General features: G+C 38.6%; 1 protein-coding gene across 1 annotated transcript in view; it reads left to right on the top strand.

The window, feature by feature from the left end:
- Positions 1-15662, top strand: part of brip1 (BRCA1 interacting protein C-terminal helicase 1) — a 63972-nt gene that overhangs the window by 35456 nt on the left and 12854 nt on the right. Inside the window, exons 14-15 of the mRNA XM_017421994.3 lie at positions 4860-5019; positions 5241-5362. Of these exons, the coding sequence (XP_017277483.1) occupies positions 4860-5019; positions 5241-5362 (282 nt within the window). The remainder of the gene's footprint in view (positions 1-4859; positions 5020-5240; positions 5363-15662) is intronic.

The raw sequence follows: 15662 nt of genomic DNA on the forward strand, positions 1-15662 counted from the left end.
GTAACAGCAGCAACTCGAGCACATTACTGCCCCCTATATGTCAGGAGGACAAATAACACCTTTTCTGTTCAAATTGCCAACCCGCCACAGTGGCGTGTGTGTTGATCAAATTCACCCGCCACTTCAAATATTTACCCGCATTTGGCGGGTGGCAGGTGCTAATTTACACCCCTGCATTTGTGTCAAATATCTACACAACAGTTTTACAAAAAGGCACTTTTAAAATATTTTTTTAAACAAAATACAATTAAAATAAATAAATAATAATAAATAATTGATTGCACCTAATTAGAATCCTAATTTAAGTCACATTTACAAATAAATTAAATTAACATAAATGAAAAAGTGCAAACAAAGGCCAAGGCCAATGAATAACAACAGAGAACTGAAAAACAGACAGATGCTGTACTGTGCTTTTTGTGGCACAGGCTGCATGTTGGATCACTACAACGACAAAACAAAGCATCTAATGCTGAATGTAATAGCATAATTTTACTATTGAACAAGGATAAATTAGCTTGCATCATATTAATATTTTCACTAAGTACAAAACATGCTTACCATATTCAGTCTTGTAAAGCCAGCCGCTGAATTTCAGCTCAACTAACCATTTTTGGTTAAACCCGCTCGTTCGCTGTTTATTGCTGTGGCTCCATTTATACTTGGTGCTTACGCTGGTGCAGTATTCTCCAAAAAGACGAGGAGCAGTACGCTACGTAACCAGTGGAAATATAGTAAAAAAGAGAGCAGATGGTTGAATGGAGAGCGGCGCGCGCGGTCCTCGCCAAGTTGCAAAAGGTGCACAACACGACACCGTGCAGGGCCTTCGCACAGGGGCGGGGACAGCGCGATTGTCACTGTTTGCGTGTGTACTCTCGCACAGTGAAGTAGATAAAGGTAGCGTTTTTGTGGGTGTATAAAAATGATGTATTTCTAATAAACAAGCGGAGCTTAGCCTGGGGCCGGGTCGCCCGCCAGGCTTATAATACGCTGGGGGAAACCCTGCAATGATTTGCAAATCTCATAAACCCATATTCTGGAATATAGTAAACACATCAAATGTTAATTTTAAGAAATTATATCATGTCAGTCTACTAAGTCAGTGCCAATTAATTTCTGTAGCACTTTACAAACAACAAAAGTTGCACCAAAGTGCTGCACAATAAAAAAAAATCACAAATCAATAAGCATTTAAAGTATTTCTCAATACACAAAAGGTGATACCAGTATTCATGTAGAGGATAAACTAAAAAGTAGTAAAGACCTTTGATAAAACACAATTAATAAATCAAGTTCTGTGGTGCTACTTGAGTCAAATGCCAATGAGTAGAAGTGTTTTTTTTTATTATGCCTTAAAATATTCTCAACTCTGAGCTAATTTTGTATGGGGAGGTAAACTATTCCATAAAGTGTGATCTGCAACTGTGATCACCTCTTCTTTTATGTGAGGATCTTGGAAAATCTTAGAACATGTGGTTGTTTGACATTAGTGTTCTAGGTGAAGTACAGTGATGTGAAGATCCTGAAGATATGATGAGGCCAGAGCAGCAGGAGCCCTAATACCTAACAATAAAATTATAAGCTCAGTTCTGAAATGGACAGGAAACCAATGGAGTGATGCCAGCACTGGTATAAACAGTCCAATAAAGGCTTTAAAAATATCAATAGTTTTTTATTTTTATTTTAATGGGCAAATATATCTGATCAGCATACGCAAACCAGTAAAATGGTATCTCATACCTTCTTAAAGGCAACATTTATAATGAAACTAGTTAATCCACAGAGAAGACCAAAATAGTCCACAGTTGTTTTATTAATTTCCAATGGGTCTGATGTTACTCCTGCATCAATTTCAACTTGAGATATCAGCTGGGATGCAGATATTTGTTGCAGTTGGTGAGCCAGCAGTTCACATTTTTTTCAGATATGGCTCTGAAGTCATAAAGATTCTGAGGACTCTTTAATTGTGGCAAACAATGGACTGACTTCAAGTGTTAATTAACATATAATCACATTCCTGCAGATCTGCTGCAAAACACGTCCTGTTTCATGTGCCTTTACAGGAATACTCCTTTGTGCAACAAATTGTATCTTCAAATACATGCAAAATGGTCACAGGTGACTTGAATCCTTTTCCATTTAGTTTCCAATATTCCAGAGTTCTAGAGCTGTATTTTGGCAGCTGCAAGAGAGCTCCCCTTATGGCAGAAAACATCTTAGGGAATTCAGTGAGACTGCAACTGAAAATATGCCTATTTTCTGGCACGTTTGAGACACCAACTAGTCTCCAACAGCTGCAGCCCAGTGTGATAATGGGTTAAAATTCATAAATCAATAGTTAAAAGAATGTCAATAAAAACCCCTAAAAGTGCTGTTTCAGTACTCTGATAATGCTTCAAACCAGACAGAAACTTTTCAGTGATGCCATTTTCCTATTCTGAGAAGGTTTCTTCAGTACCTTAGACAGAAAGTGTACTAAACTTCTCCTGTTGTGTCGTAAACACTGGGACATTTTGTTCTTCCTCATACCAGTTCTATCAGAGAGAACATTTTACTTCCATGCTCATCTCCTTGTGGAATCAGCTTTTTTCCGTGTGCAACCTGGCAGATAATGTCTGTTTTGTTTAGTGCTAGATCTGCCTCAAGTACATAACATGAAATATTTATCTCCTGCTCGAGATTGCAGAGGAAAGCAGTTGCAGGGCACACAGTTTGCAGAGTTGAAGACACAAAAGGGGGGCTCTTTGATGGTGTAACACGGTATATTTTGTGAAGGTGCCATGTTTTATTAATGCAAACGTCACTTGCTTTTGGATTCACCAACCTGATTAAATCTTTTCCGTGCCTCATTTCACCATTTTAAGGCAATAGCACAGACCTGCTGTTTGCTTCTTCTAGGCTGAAGGATCAAATTTTCTTTAGTTCTGTTTAATGTTCTGGTAAATGCTCAGTTTGACTTGTCATAAAAGCGACTACAAGCTGTTTAATTGGAACAAAAGAGTGCTGTTAGATAGTCTGTACCTTTCTTCAGGAGGCCCCACCTGAATCCCAGCCGGACTTTGCAGAGTGACACTCCTAGCATGTTGAGAAGTTTTCTGCTGACTACGAGAAGAACTTCTGTTTGACCCCTGTAACACATTTCCAAGCCAGTGAAGCCTCTCTTTGATTTTGAAGGCATGCTTATTCAAGGATATAATTTGCACAGCACAGACATGAGTGGGACCATGCAAAGATGAGGGCTTTTAGATCAATGTGCCTCCCTAGAGAGCTGCTGACTTTTTGCACTAACAATAGTCGAGCAACAGTGATTTTATTGTAGGCAAGGTTTAAACATGTCTGGCTGTCTGTCCGATGCAAGTAAAGAAAGAAAGCCAGAACAGTTTGAAAACATTGGTAGCTAAATATTCTTTAAACTGTGTTTTCTAATGTTGCATCTTTTAACACATTTTCTTGGATCAATTCCAGTTTTAACCAACAAAGGTGTAGTTGTTTTAGTGACGGTGTAAACTGTTTAATCAAACGCCAAGGGTGACACGTCTTACTGTTGAATTTTTCAGTGTGATACAGTTCAGTGTTTGATATAGAGAGTGAAAGTCAAAGCAAATCACTCAAACAAATAACACACTACATTTTTAAAAACGTGCCTTGAAATAATCTGTCACACCATCACCTTTATCACACCTTTGGATTAATACAAATTGAAACATCAATTCCAAATGAGGTGTCAATAAATAGTATAGTATCTGCATTTGGAGTTTCATTTTGATTAAAGTTTTGACATCCAACATGTCCTCACCAGTGTTTTGTTTTTGATAATAAAACATGTTGTTGTATGTTAATGTGTAGATGAAAGACTAAAATATAGAAAACCTATGAGAACTAAGATTAAAGTACGACAAAGTTTTGAAAGTTTAACCTGAATTTACCAGTCACTTAGGGTTAATCTGTTTAATCTGTCAGGTCGCAGTGATAATCTGTGGAGATATGCAGTCAGAAAGCGGCCATAATCCTACTGGAGTCTTTAGGAACCATTAATGGTGGTGATTGTTGCAGAAATTACATTTGAGTGACTAAAACAGGTACTTTCAATGAAACAAATGAAATGAAATAATCACTGGCTGTACATCTACAACTGATTAACGTTTAGTCTCCCTAATTCAAGATGGCTGCCACGGCTAGTCAAAGGAAGGAAGGAAATGTTTGAAAAAGAATACAGCTAGTCCCCAAGATACGAACAGGTTCCGTTCCAGTAGGCCGTTCGCAAGTCGATTTGTTCGCAAGTCCAAATCCAAATTTCGCCGCGGTCCACTCTTTTTATAATGTCCCCTTTTGTTTCCATCGTGATGGCCTGGCATTTCTTAGCACTACCAGCTGCATCACCACTGCTTTTGCGCTTAACACCCGACATGTTAGAATGCTTTATAAGGGCAATAACTTCGCAAAACAATCAAAGAATCACAAAGTTATTGTGGCCAGCGCACAACGCACGCTTGTAGGCGACCACGTGGGTACTAGGTATTGTTTACAACGCGCGCTACTGCTGCGTACGAACTACGTGCTCGCTCCCGCCACTCAGCTGGTATGAGAACTATCCTTAAGAACACCCTTTGGACTTGCGGACAACTTTGTTCGTATGTACCGAAGTTCGTAACTCGGACGTTCGTAAGTCGGGGATCACCTGTCGATGTACTTTTTAAGGTTTTGGTGGGACTTTTTGAACGACGAGGGAACAGCTTTTCAGAAAGCAGTATTATTGGGGCACACACATTTCGTCATGCTTTTGTGGGATCATTTTGCCTTTTGTGAATAGTAGAGAAACATCAGGATTTACAGGATAATTTGTCTTGTGATGTAAATAGATGATGGACAAGCTGCGAGACCGTTGGACCAACACTGGCCTGTGGAATCAGCTGGAAGAACAGAAAACTGTCATCACAGAACCTCGCGGGGGCAGCAAGGGAGAGTTTGATGAGCTGCTTCAGATGTACTACGACGCCATTAAATTCTGCGAAGGGACGGGTGAGAATGCGTCAAACTGATTTTGAACCACTGTTGCAAAATTGGGTAGCTTGATTGGTAAATTTATTTTTGTAAATTAGTACATCGCAGCATAAATTATACTTTGTAAAACATCACTGATCTAGATAGCATCTTACTATTATACTTTTAATGTGATATTTTAAATTTGTTCTGGATATTGCTCATTATTCTCTATACTCCTTTGTTTTCTGTGTTCATAGATGGTGCACTGCTCATTGCTGTGTGCAGGGGTAAGGTCAGCGAAGGCCTCGACTTTACAGATGACAATGCCAGGGCAGTGGTCACTATTGGAATTCCCTTTCCAAATATCAAAGACCTTCAGGTAGGTAGAATAAAAAAAACAAACAGGTTTTTTTTTGTAAGCCCAGATAATATTTGTCCAAATGTTGTTTGAGAAATGAGTAGTGAATTGATAATGAAGATGTTTTGCTTCTCATCAGAGGAACTTTAACAGTTCCAAAGAGCAGAGAATGTGGAGGTTTAAACTGAGATGGTATGTGAGATAGATTCACGAGCAGATTACACTCACTCTTTTGGAGAAAATGCTTCCTTCCAAACACAACATCCCAGTACATCTCAGACAGAGGCTGGTCCACCCTAAGGACAAAACACCCAAACAAACTGAGCGGTGTGGTGTATGATGTTCAGTGCAGTGAGGAATGTCCAGATCTCTATATTGGAGAAACCAAACAGCCTCTCCACAGACGCATGGCTCAACACAGGAGAGCAGCTCTTCAGGCTGTACACCTACACCTCAAGGATAAGGGGCACTCTTTTGAGGACCAATATGTTTCTATTTTGGAAAAGGAGGACATATGGTTTGAGAGGGGGTTGAAGGAAGCCATCTATGTCAAATGAGAGAAACCAACTTTAAACAGAGGAGTAGGTCTCAGATCGTCCCTGTCCCTGTGCGCTGGCCCCGGTGTCACGGCACGTGGTCTCGCCCCTCCCAATTTCTGTTAATTGGTGTGGGCTGCGTACCCATTCAAAATGGACAATTTCAAAGGTGCTCTCACAGAGCAGGTTTGCCTGTACCAGCATTTATATGATCCTTCTATGAGAGATCACAAAGGTGATCAAATGGTTTAAAACTCAAGGAAAGAGATTGCTGCTCCAATCGGTAAAGAGTTGGTTCGTCGTAAGACAGAAGAACATGTGGGATCGGTAGAACAAAAGTCCACAGAAAAACTGTTTTTTTTTTGCTACATTTCCACTGTTAATGTCGTGTACTGACACCTGGCTTTTCAGAGAATACTGCACCAACATAATTGTCAAGTATAAATGCCTGCACCGTTTGAGTGCCAACATCAGAGTCCTGTGCAACACACTGAAAGCATGACTATAACAACGCCTTTAAGCCTGATACCCAGTCAGTTTCACTCCACTCAACACCTGCATTCATGTGACCAGAGTGGCAGATCTGTAAGCCAGGAAAACAAAGACCCTAACAAGCCTCTATTGTTACGAGAGTGAGTGTAATCTGCATGTGAATCTAGTTTACAGAACATCTCAGCTTTAAAAGCTCGAACTCCACAGTCTGTTTTTTGAATTGAGAAATCTCCATGAATGAGAAGCAAAACATCTACAGCTACAAAATAGAAATCTAGTTGTTTTTGTTTTTTAACCTGTCTTTGAATTGATCAAGTCCTGGAAGTCTGACAATGTACACCAGCATCTGATTGTACCTTTTACTGAGGCCCCCACTCTACATGCAAGCTGTTCAATTATCTTTGAGTTCAGTGAGAACAACTTTTTCTGGGATAAAAATAATAATAAATAACACGTAAACAAGTTTCATTGTAATGTCCACTTTACTCAGTCCTCATTTTTTTACAACTCAGACTCAGTCAAATGCCTGTCAGAGCACAATCACAGCTACAGAGTATGTGCCTAAATGTATTTTATTCATAGTATCTTTTCTGGGCTTTTTTATGTAATTTTAGGATGAAATGTTAGTAGCTGTATTTTCATTGAGTTTTTTTGTCGTTATTTGGCTGGCCATTGGTAAATGGTTTCATTAAAAAAACAAAAAGGTGATAAAAAATTAACCCTTAAGAAAAGATAAAAAATCTGACAGATAAAAATCTACTGTAAATTGAGGAAAGTTAATTTAATCCTCGTGCATGAATATTTTGACATAAGTTTTCAGAAAACTATTGAGAAAAGGTCAGCTGTTGGTTGGGTTTTTAAATTTAACATATAATCATAGAATCATAAATCTTTTTTGAGAAAATGAATTTAAGGCCCTTCTAAGGTCTGAAGAGACTCATGAGAAATCAGAGAAGAGAAATGCCGGTCAGTTTTGTTTGTATATAAAGTTTTTTTTTTTCCTAAGTATGCTGTTAAAATCTCATCTTGTGGACCTAGTATCTCGTCTTATCTCGTGAGATAAACGTCTCAGTGCACATCTACTCTTAAAACATATAGGGATTAAACAGGTCTTGTGATCTTTAACCACTGACCTGTTGGAGTGAGCCAGGTAACCCCTGATCTCAGCCTTGGCACTTATGCTGTCATTTTGGTACTTTACATACCGTATTTTCCAGACTATAAGGCGCACTTAAAAACCTTCAATTGTCGTAATGTTTTAGTGCAACTTTGGTAAAATACAAAGCTGCACCGCTTGCAGCATTAAGGCTCAGTTATAGTCGCGCTTTGTAGCGGCGCGCAGGGCTCCACGAGTGGTGTAGGCATTTATATTTGACGCTTACGTGGGTGCAGTATTCTCTGAAAAGACGGGGCTGTTTTATTTTTCTTAATGCGCCTTATAGTCCGGTGCGCCTTATATGTGACAAAAGTTTGAAAATGGACCATTCATTGACAGTGCGTCTTATAATCCAGTGCGCCCTATAGTGAGGAAAATACAGTGTCTTCAATAAAAAAAGCACAAATTCCATAACTTGGCCCCCTCCCTCCAAATATGGCAGAGAAGTTCCATGGTTGTCTTTAGGACTTGTTGTGAGCTGCATGACTCAAGTCACAGCACAGGCACGTGGTGGACCATGTTAGAAAGAGGACGTTTAGATCAATGTCCCACATCCACGTGTGGAGAGCTTCACTGAGAGCTCCCCATCTCCTGCTGTGTCTTGTCCCAGGTGCTCCTTAAGAAACCCATTAATTGGTAATGCCGTTGTTGTATTGCACAACAACAGTTTTGTGCTACACCAGGCACAGTGCATAACTGTTGTTCAGTTTAACTGAACCAATTAGGTTGAACTTTTACTGTGGTTTCCACTCACACAGCCAATAGCTACCGAACTGCTTCCCACTGATCTGAAAGTAGCCAGTCATGGTGGAAATGGAGCTCCTTCACCTGCTATAATTTTTTACACTGTTCTTTAGACCAGAGGTCCCCAAACCCAGGCTGCGGACCGGTACCAGTCCCTGGGTCATTTGGTACCGGGCCGCACAGGAAGAATTATAAACTTACAGTATATCCGTTTTTTTTATTTTCGGAGTCTGAACAACATTTATTTTGAAAACTGTCCGGATTCTCTCCACTACATCCATCTATGACTCCCTCTTGATGCGTGTCAGAACGCTTATCTCAGTCATGTGATACGTTACCGCTAAAAACAAACCCACAAGCAGCAAAATGAGTAAAAAACAAACGTCTCTGGAAGCCCTAGATGGGACCATCTCATTACTGAGAAACAGGCACAGGGCTCCCACCGATTCAGCGCTATGGTGAGTTGTATTCTTTGTGCACTTTATATTTGTGGTGTCTCTTATTTTAAAGTTTAAACATCGCCATATTGACCAGAGAACGTCAGGGGGAGGAGAAGCTGTTATTCATGTTGATAACACGATATCAGGACACAGCTAACAAAGCTGCGAGGACACGTTGGATTTACGTTTATTATGTTTTAAAAAATACCTCCATTTTCATGCCTGTCGTATCATTTTATTTTGTTGTATTTATCCGCCACACCTTTAAAGGCTGGACTGTGAAAATACCGTCTGATAATCAATCTGTCTGTGGAGCTAAAAAGGTTGGGAACCGCTGCTTTAGACCATATGACCTTATGTACACACACACTGTGGAATACAGGGCTCACAGGACCCATTGTTGAATCCAGAGCTGTGCTCGGCACAAAGAACTTCTGGTATATGTGCTGAGCAAAAGTACATATGTTCGAAAATCACATTTGACTAACCACAGCCTTGGTTGGCTTAGTTCAGTGGTTCTCAAACTTTTAATGATGTGCCCCCTTTGGAGGCTGAAAAATTTTCCAGGCCCCATTTGGCATAACAAAACTAAAACAAGTGTCAAATTTAACTGTAATCAAAATATATATAAAATACAAAAAAAAAAAGAATAATTTCACATTTTTTAAAATTCTCCCAAAGTAAATGATCAAATTATCAAATAAAAAAGTTAATTTGATTTTGTGAGTTTGTCTTTAGATTTCTCTTTTGAACTGAGATTTATTTATTTATTTTAAATAAAGAACAATTAAATCAAACCTCCACTTTGCTAGAAGAATTAAAACAGGCTCTTCCATCAGCCTCTGATTATTCAAAAATAGATAAAAAATAAAGCTAAATGTGTAATCACTTTTAAAACTAAAATAATAAAGTCTGATCTGTGTACAGAAACCCAACAAATATAAATTCATAAGAAATTGTCAAAATGTTTTGTTATAGAAAAGGAGAATGAGCAGGATTTGTCCCAGGGTACACCACAGTGGAGAAATAGGCCCTGACAGAGCACAAAAACAGCTAAATTCATATTGTCAACTCGAGAATGTCACCAACAACAGAAAGTTTAAAACTTTTGCATAAAAAGAGACATACCTGGTTTCCTTTATAAATCTTTTACTCTAACTCGTGTTAACAGTAAATGTAGTTCCAGAAATTCTGTATTTGTTGAAAGGATTACTAATAAAAACAGTTGTCACAGTTGTGACATTTAAGCTACGTATTCTTTACTTCTTTGTATTTGGGATCTGATACTTTAAGTTTTAGAAATATTAGGAAAAGGCAGTCATATCTTACAGACATACATGGACAGGTTTACACAAACCCACACCGAATAAGAGCATCCCTTTTTGGTGATCCGTGAAAAAAAATCCCAAAGCGATGTTGCCGTGTGTGCCCCGTCCTTAGTAGATAAAGTTGACCTTTAAGTTTGAGGCTCCCCCGCCTCCCACTTTTCCTCCCTTTTACTCATCCTCCTGTCAGAGCACGACGAAGCTTTCACTAACCTGTTCTGTCAGTGAAGAGAGACGTGTGAGTGATTGAAACTTCTTAGACCCTTTCACCTTAGCTGTCAGCGTTCAGGTCATTCCTTCTTTTGCTTCATGCTTTCTTTCTTTGTTTGTTGATATGATAAGCTTTTTTAGCATTGCTTTAAAATGATAAGCATATATTCGGCTTCTTAAAGTCTTATTGTAAGCGATGATTTGTAATTAAATAGCTATCACTTGATTTTTTTTGCATCAATATTCAGTGGTGAAATATTTTAACTCGAAAAATAAGCCACCAGCATGGATCACGTAAACTCTTCTTTAATACCCACAGTGATGAAATATTTAAACTCCCTTGATATTATGAGTGTGCACTGGGAGTAGTTATTGACATTTCACCCCAACCATTAAAATCTATGCACATTCCCAGTTGTGCCCAGCCAACAAAATGCACATGATTGACAGAACAGATGGCTGTAGGACACAGAAGTAAAGGTTTAAATTCATTAAAATGGGCAAAAAACCTGTAATATAATAAAAAACATTTGTTTTTTTTTTGTTACATTATCACACAGTCAAAATGCAAAATCTAATCATTCTGCCAGAAAAGGCTAATTTGTGACTTTATTTATATAAATGTTTAGTTTGACTTTATGGCTTTATCATTTGGTCGCCAAAGCAATTAAAGAAGTATAATAAAGACCAATATATAGGATATGCAAAAAAAAAAAAAAAGATGTTTTGGTGTAACAGACGGGAAAAAAAACAGGAGATGAGCGGATGGCGCACAGCACCAGGGGGAGGATTGAGAAAGCCAGAGCTAGTTAGGGCCAGGGCGGAGCTGACTGAGCGTGAAGAGATCGTGCATTTCTAATGACATGTTCTGCACTTCCAAAGCTTTTGTTTTCTGCTCCATGTGCAGAGCTCCACAGAGAACTCACGGTCTCCTGATAACTCTTGTCTTGACTGTGATGGTGGTCGGCTCATGTGGTCACTGCTCACACTTACCTTTGTACTTTTTTTAATTACAGTGGGTTGCAAAAGTATTAACCCTCCCTTGATATTCTGTTTTTTGCTTTTTGCTTTACAACCTTTGAATTTAAAAGGCTTTTTAATTTGACTACAAGTGATGGTTCTACACAAAATCATCCAGAACAATTAAAATAAACAAGGGGGAAAATACTGTAAATAATTCTAAAATAATATAAAACAAAAGTGGTGACTACATATGCATTCATTGCCTTTGCTTTGAAGTCTCAACCATCACCTTCAGAAGCCACATAATTAGTTAAATAATTGACCTGAGAGCAATCTAAGTGTCAAATGATCACAGGGTATATACCACTGTTCTGATAAACCCCAGAATCAACACCTTTATGTAATGCGGGCTACCTCCAAGCAACATACATCATGAAGACCAAGGAACTCTCTACATAAGTCAGAGACAAAGTCGTGAATAAGTACACATCTGGGTTGGGTTGTAAAAAATATATATATCCCAGAACCCTCAACATCTCACAGAGCTCCAATAAATCCATTTTTAGAAAATCGATGATGCCATCACAGCAAAATTGCCCAGAGAGGGTCGTCCCCCAAAACATGGAAGAAGGAGAGCAAAGATCAGAGAAACAACCAAAAGGTTGAAGTCAACCCTCATGGAGCTGGACAGCTCTTCTGCAGAGATGGAAGGATCCATTTTTAGGAACATCTGTACTAACAGAGCTGGGCTTCATAGAAGAGTAAAAGGGAAACGTCATAGGTTAAATGACAATAAAGTACAGAAAACTGTTTGAAATTTACCAAAAGGCACATTGGAGACTCCTCAAACAAGGTGGAAGAAGGTGTTGTTGCAACATTAGTGAAACTGAACTGTTTGACCATCAAAGATACCACAGTATCTGGAGCAAACCTAACACCTTTCAATTTGCTGAGAACTCTGTTGCTATAGTAATGCATGGTGTTTGCAGTATCCTGCTGTGGGGATGTTTTTCATCAGCAGGGACTAGGAAACTGGTTATAGTTGAAGTAAAGATGGATGAAGCAAAATACAGAGAATTTTTTTTTAGATTAACTTGTTGGAGTCTTCCAGAGATGTAAGACTGGGACAGAGGTCCACCTTCCAGCAGAACTATGACCCTAAACACTCCACCTGTTTAAGGAGGACCAAGTAGAGGTCCTGGCATGGTCCAGCCAAAGCCAAGACCTCATTCCAAATGAGAATCTCTGGTTTATTTTAAAATGGGCACAAACAGCACCCATCCAACCTGAAGGAGCTGCAGCAGTTTGATCATGAAGAATGGACAAAAAGTCCAGGTTAGATGCACCAAGATCATGGAGACTTAGTATTGACTTTAGGCTGGGGTGTGTGGATGGTGAACAAGCTCTGGCTGTTTTTTTCAACTGTTTGGAGAGAGTTTATGTCTCTCTGCTATTCCCTCTCTTTACCCTCTTTAGTCACACAACAAAGAATGGCTGTTTTTACTAGTTCTCATACAGTCCTGCTCACCATTATTGGCACCCCTTTATGATTTGCATAGCTGAGTGAATATCTTCATGATCATTCATTGGTTAATTCATGTCATATGTGTGGAGGCAGTCCATCACAAGTGATCTTTATGTGTGATTTGCAACAGGTGAGCCAAATTGGGTTTTCATATTGATTTGCAGCAAAGGGTGCCAATACCATTGGCATGGTAAAAATTATGTTTTTCTTTGTTTTCCTCATAATGTGTATCTTTTTAAATGTTTTTGATCATTTGCTGTTTTACATCAAGCACAAGCTATCAGCAATAAAATGTTGTTTCACTTGATGAATTTCCTTGAGTAAATATTCCATTACATGTACTTAAACTTCATGGGTGCCAATAATGGTGAGCAGGACTGTATATGAGTCTTGTGCCAAATATAAGTTTTGTTTTTATATTTTCTTATTTAGTACTGTACTCGTTACAGTTATGTACTCACCATACTGCTGTTTACTTTAGTTCAAGTGTTCAGTAACTGTTTCATATTGTATCAGGATTTTTTCCCACTTAATTTGTGTGGACGTAGCTTGTTTTTTAGAGCTGTTACTGCTTTTGAGTCCAAATGAGTTCAGGGCTCAGCTTAAAATTCTAAAGTTTGTATTTTTGTTGTTTCTCATCAGTTCTACGAGTCTTTATCCTCAGCTTTATATATTCTTCTTTTTACTTTTTTCAAGTTATCTTTTTGTCCTCCTCCTATTTACGTACAAGTGGTGGAGGCAGTGTTACCCCCTCGAAGGCCCTTGGGGGCTGTAAAGCTCTGTGAGACATTCGTGTTGCACTGCTGAGAGGATGAGGACACTGACACTAATGACCATAAAGCTATGTAGCTGGACCTCTTAGCATGTTAAACTGGCAAAGAAACCAGCCTGTGTACTCTGTCAAAAAGCTAATAGGCTCCTAAATGGACAGAGAAGGCAGACAAACACACATGCAGTTGTAATAATGTATATGTAACTACATGAGAGGGTTCCAATAAAAGAGAAAATAAGATTCACCGTCCATTTTATTTGATTACTATAATTTCTGAGTATTGTTTTATAGTCCTTCGTAGAAACACATGGATCTATACTAATGATGTTCCAGTCAAGTGAAGTAGCTAGTTCCAGCAATACAATCTTTATTAAAACAATGTAGCACAGTTTAAATCTTACCTGAAGAAGCTTTTTGTTAATTTTTTCACGTGTACAGGTTAAAACTGTCATTTGAAATATCTTGCAATTCTTCTGCTACTGTAATTGTCTAAACTAGAAAAAAAAATGGCTTGATGGAAGTAATGTAAGATTTTCTGTAAGATCACTTTTTTTTAATTTATCATTTTAAAGTTTTAAAATGATAAATGAAATAAAACATTAAAGCAACTTTGTTTCATAGTAACAACACCTTGTAACTTTTATTAATCTTACTGTTGTTTAATCCAGTTTAGTTTTTGGACCAGGGAGCAGTGTGTGGGAAAAGTATTGACCCCTGCTGGCATTCTTTTTATTTTGTTGCTTTACAGCCAATTCGATTAGAAGTGATAGACAGACACAAACTACTTACGTATGTTTCCATGTGTATTCAGCAATCCCAAAGTCAACATTTAGCACCGTTTGCTGCTAATACATCAACAAGTCTCATTAGATTAATCTTCATGATCTTGGTGTATCTAACCTGGAAGTTTTGTCTGTTCTTCATGACTAAACTTCTGCAGCTCCTTCAGGTTGGATGGATGCTGCTTGTGGTGTCCAACAGTCTTTAGCTGTGTGCTCTGCTTTTATTACATAACCCATTTTAGCTGATTGAAACCAGCAGATTTCTGACAGATTGCTTGACTTTGCCCAAAAAGCATTATGACAAGCTTCTGCTAAATTTTGTGATGAGTAATGTTGAAAATGTAATTTCTGCAGTTGAGATTTTACAGCAGTTTGTTCAGTTTAGGTCGATCTCTGCCCTGCTTGTTCCATCAGTGTGCTTCCTTTGAGCTGGACACCCTGGACTGGTCTCCAGTCCATCATAGGGACACATATAAAATGAAAGAGACAGACAATCAGTCACAGTCCCACTCACAGCCAGGGACCGTTTAGAGTTACCAAATAACCTAAAATGCTTTTGGTCTGTGGGAGGAAACCACAGTACCAGAAGAAAACTCACCTTTTTTGAGCCTGCAACCTTCTTGCTGTGAGGTGACAGCTCTAACTATTGTGCCGACGAGCTGCCACATCAAATATGTGTAGTACTTTTCTACAAGCTAAATTATTTTCAACTATGATAATTTTACCTAATATAAGTAACTGAATTGGTTCTTATTGTAAGTGTGAGTGTGTTCAGGTTTTTTGATTTTGATGGGATTTTTTTTTAGCACCCTATAATCTTTACACCATATATGAAGCATTATCTTTATAGGTACATGTATGTGCACAAACAAATGCCTGACCTGTTCATATACATTGTCACTTGCATACTCTAGGGCTTATATGTGCACATTCTACCAAGAACACACATGGACCCAGACACATTAACTCATCTGTTCCACATTCACACAACAGCACCCCATTGATAGGATAAAAGGTGCAGGTTCACCTTTTATCTATTTAAACAGCTCTGGCACTTTGGACGCCTGCACAGACTGCATTCCCAGAACAGGCATAACTCGTAGACACTACAGCCTAGGCACGAAGCGTGGCATTTAACTGGCCTGTTGTCTTATTGTGACAAAGGTCAAAGGTTGAACTTTAAAGTCATCTGCAGAAAAAGCCATGCCAAAGGTGGCATAACACCTATGGAGTTTTTCAATAGCATGTTTTAACAGTGAACAGTCGTGTCCTGCGTAAGTTAGGTCGAACAATAAGTAGCTTAAACAAGCAATGGAAGGACACAACTGATAAGGTCTCTTTTCCTTTCTAATGAAGAGTTCACTAAAGACGCACAG

The sequence above is a fragment of the Kryptolebias marmoratus genome, linkage group LG2, assembly GCF_001649575.2.
Source record: "Kryptolebias marmoratus isolate JLee-2015 linkage group LG2, ASM164957v2, whole genome shotgun sequence".
NCBI classification, from domain to species: Eukaryota; Metazoa; Chordata; class Actinopteri; order Cyprinodontiformes; family Rivulidae; genus Kryptolebias; species Kryptolebias marmoratus.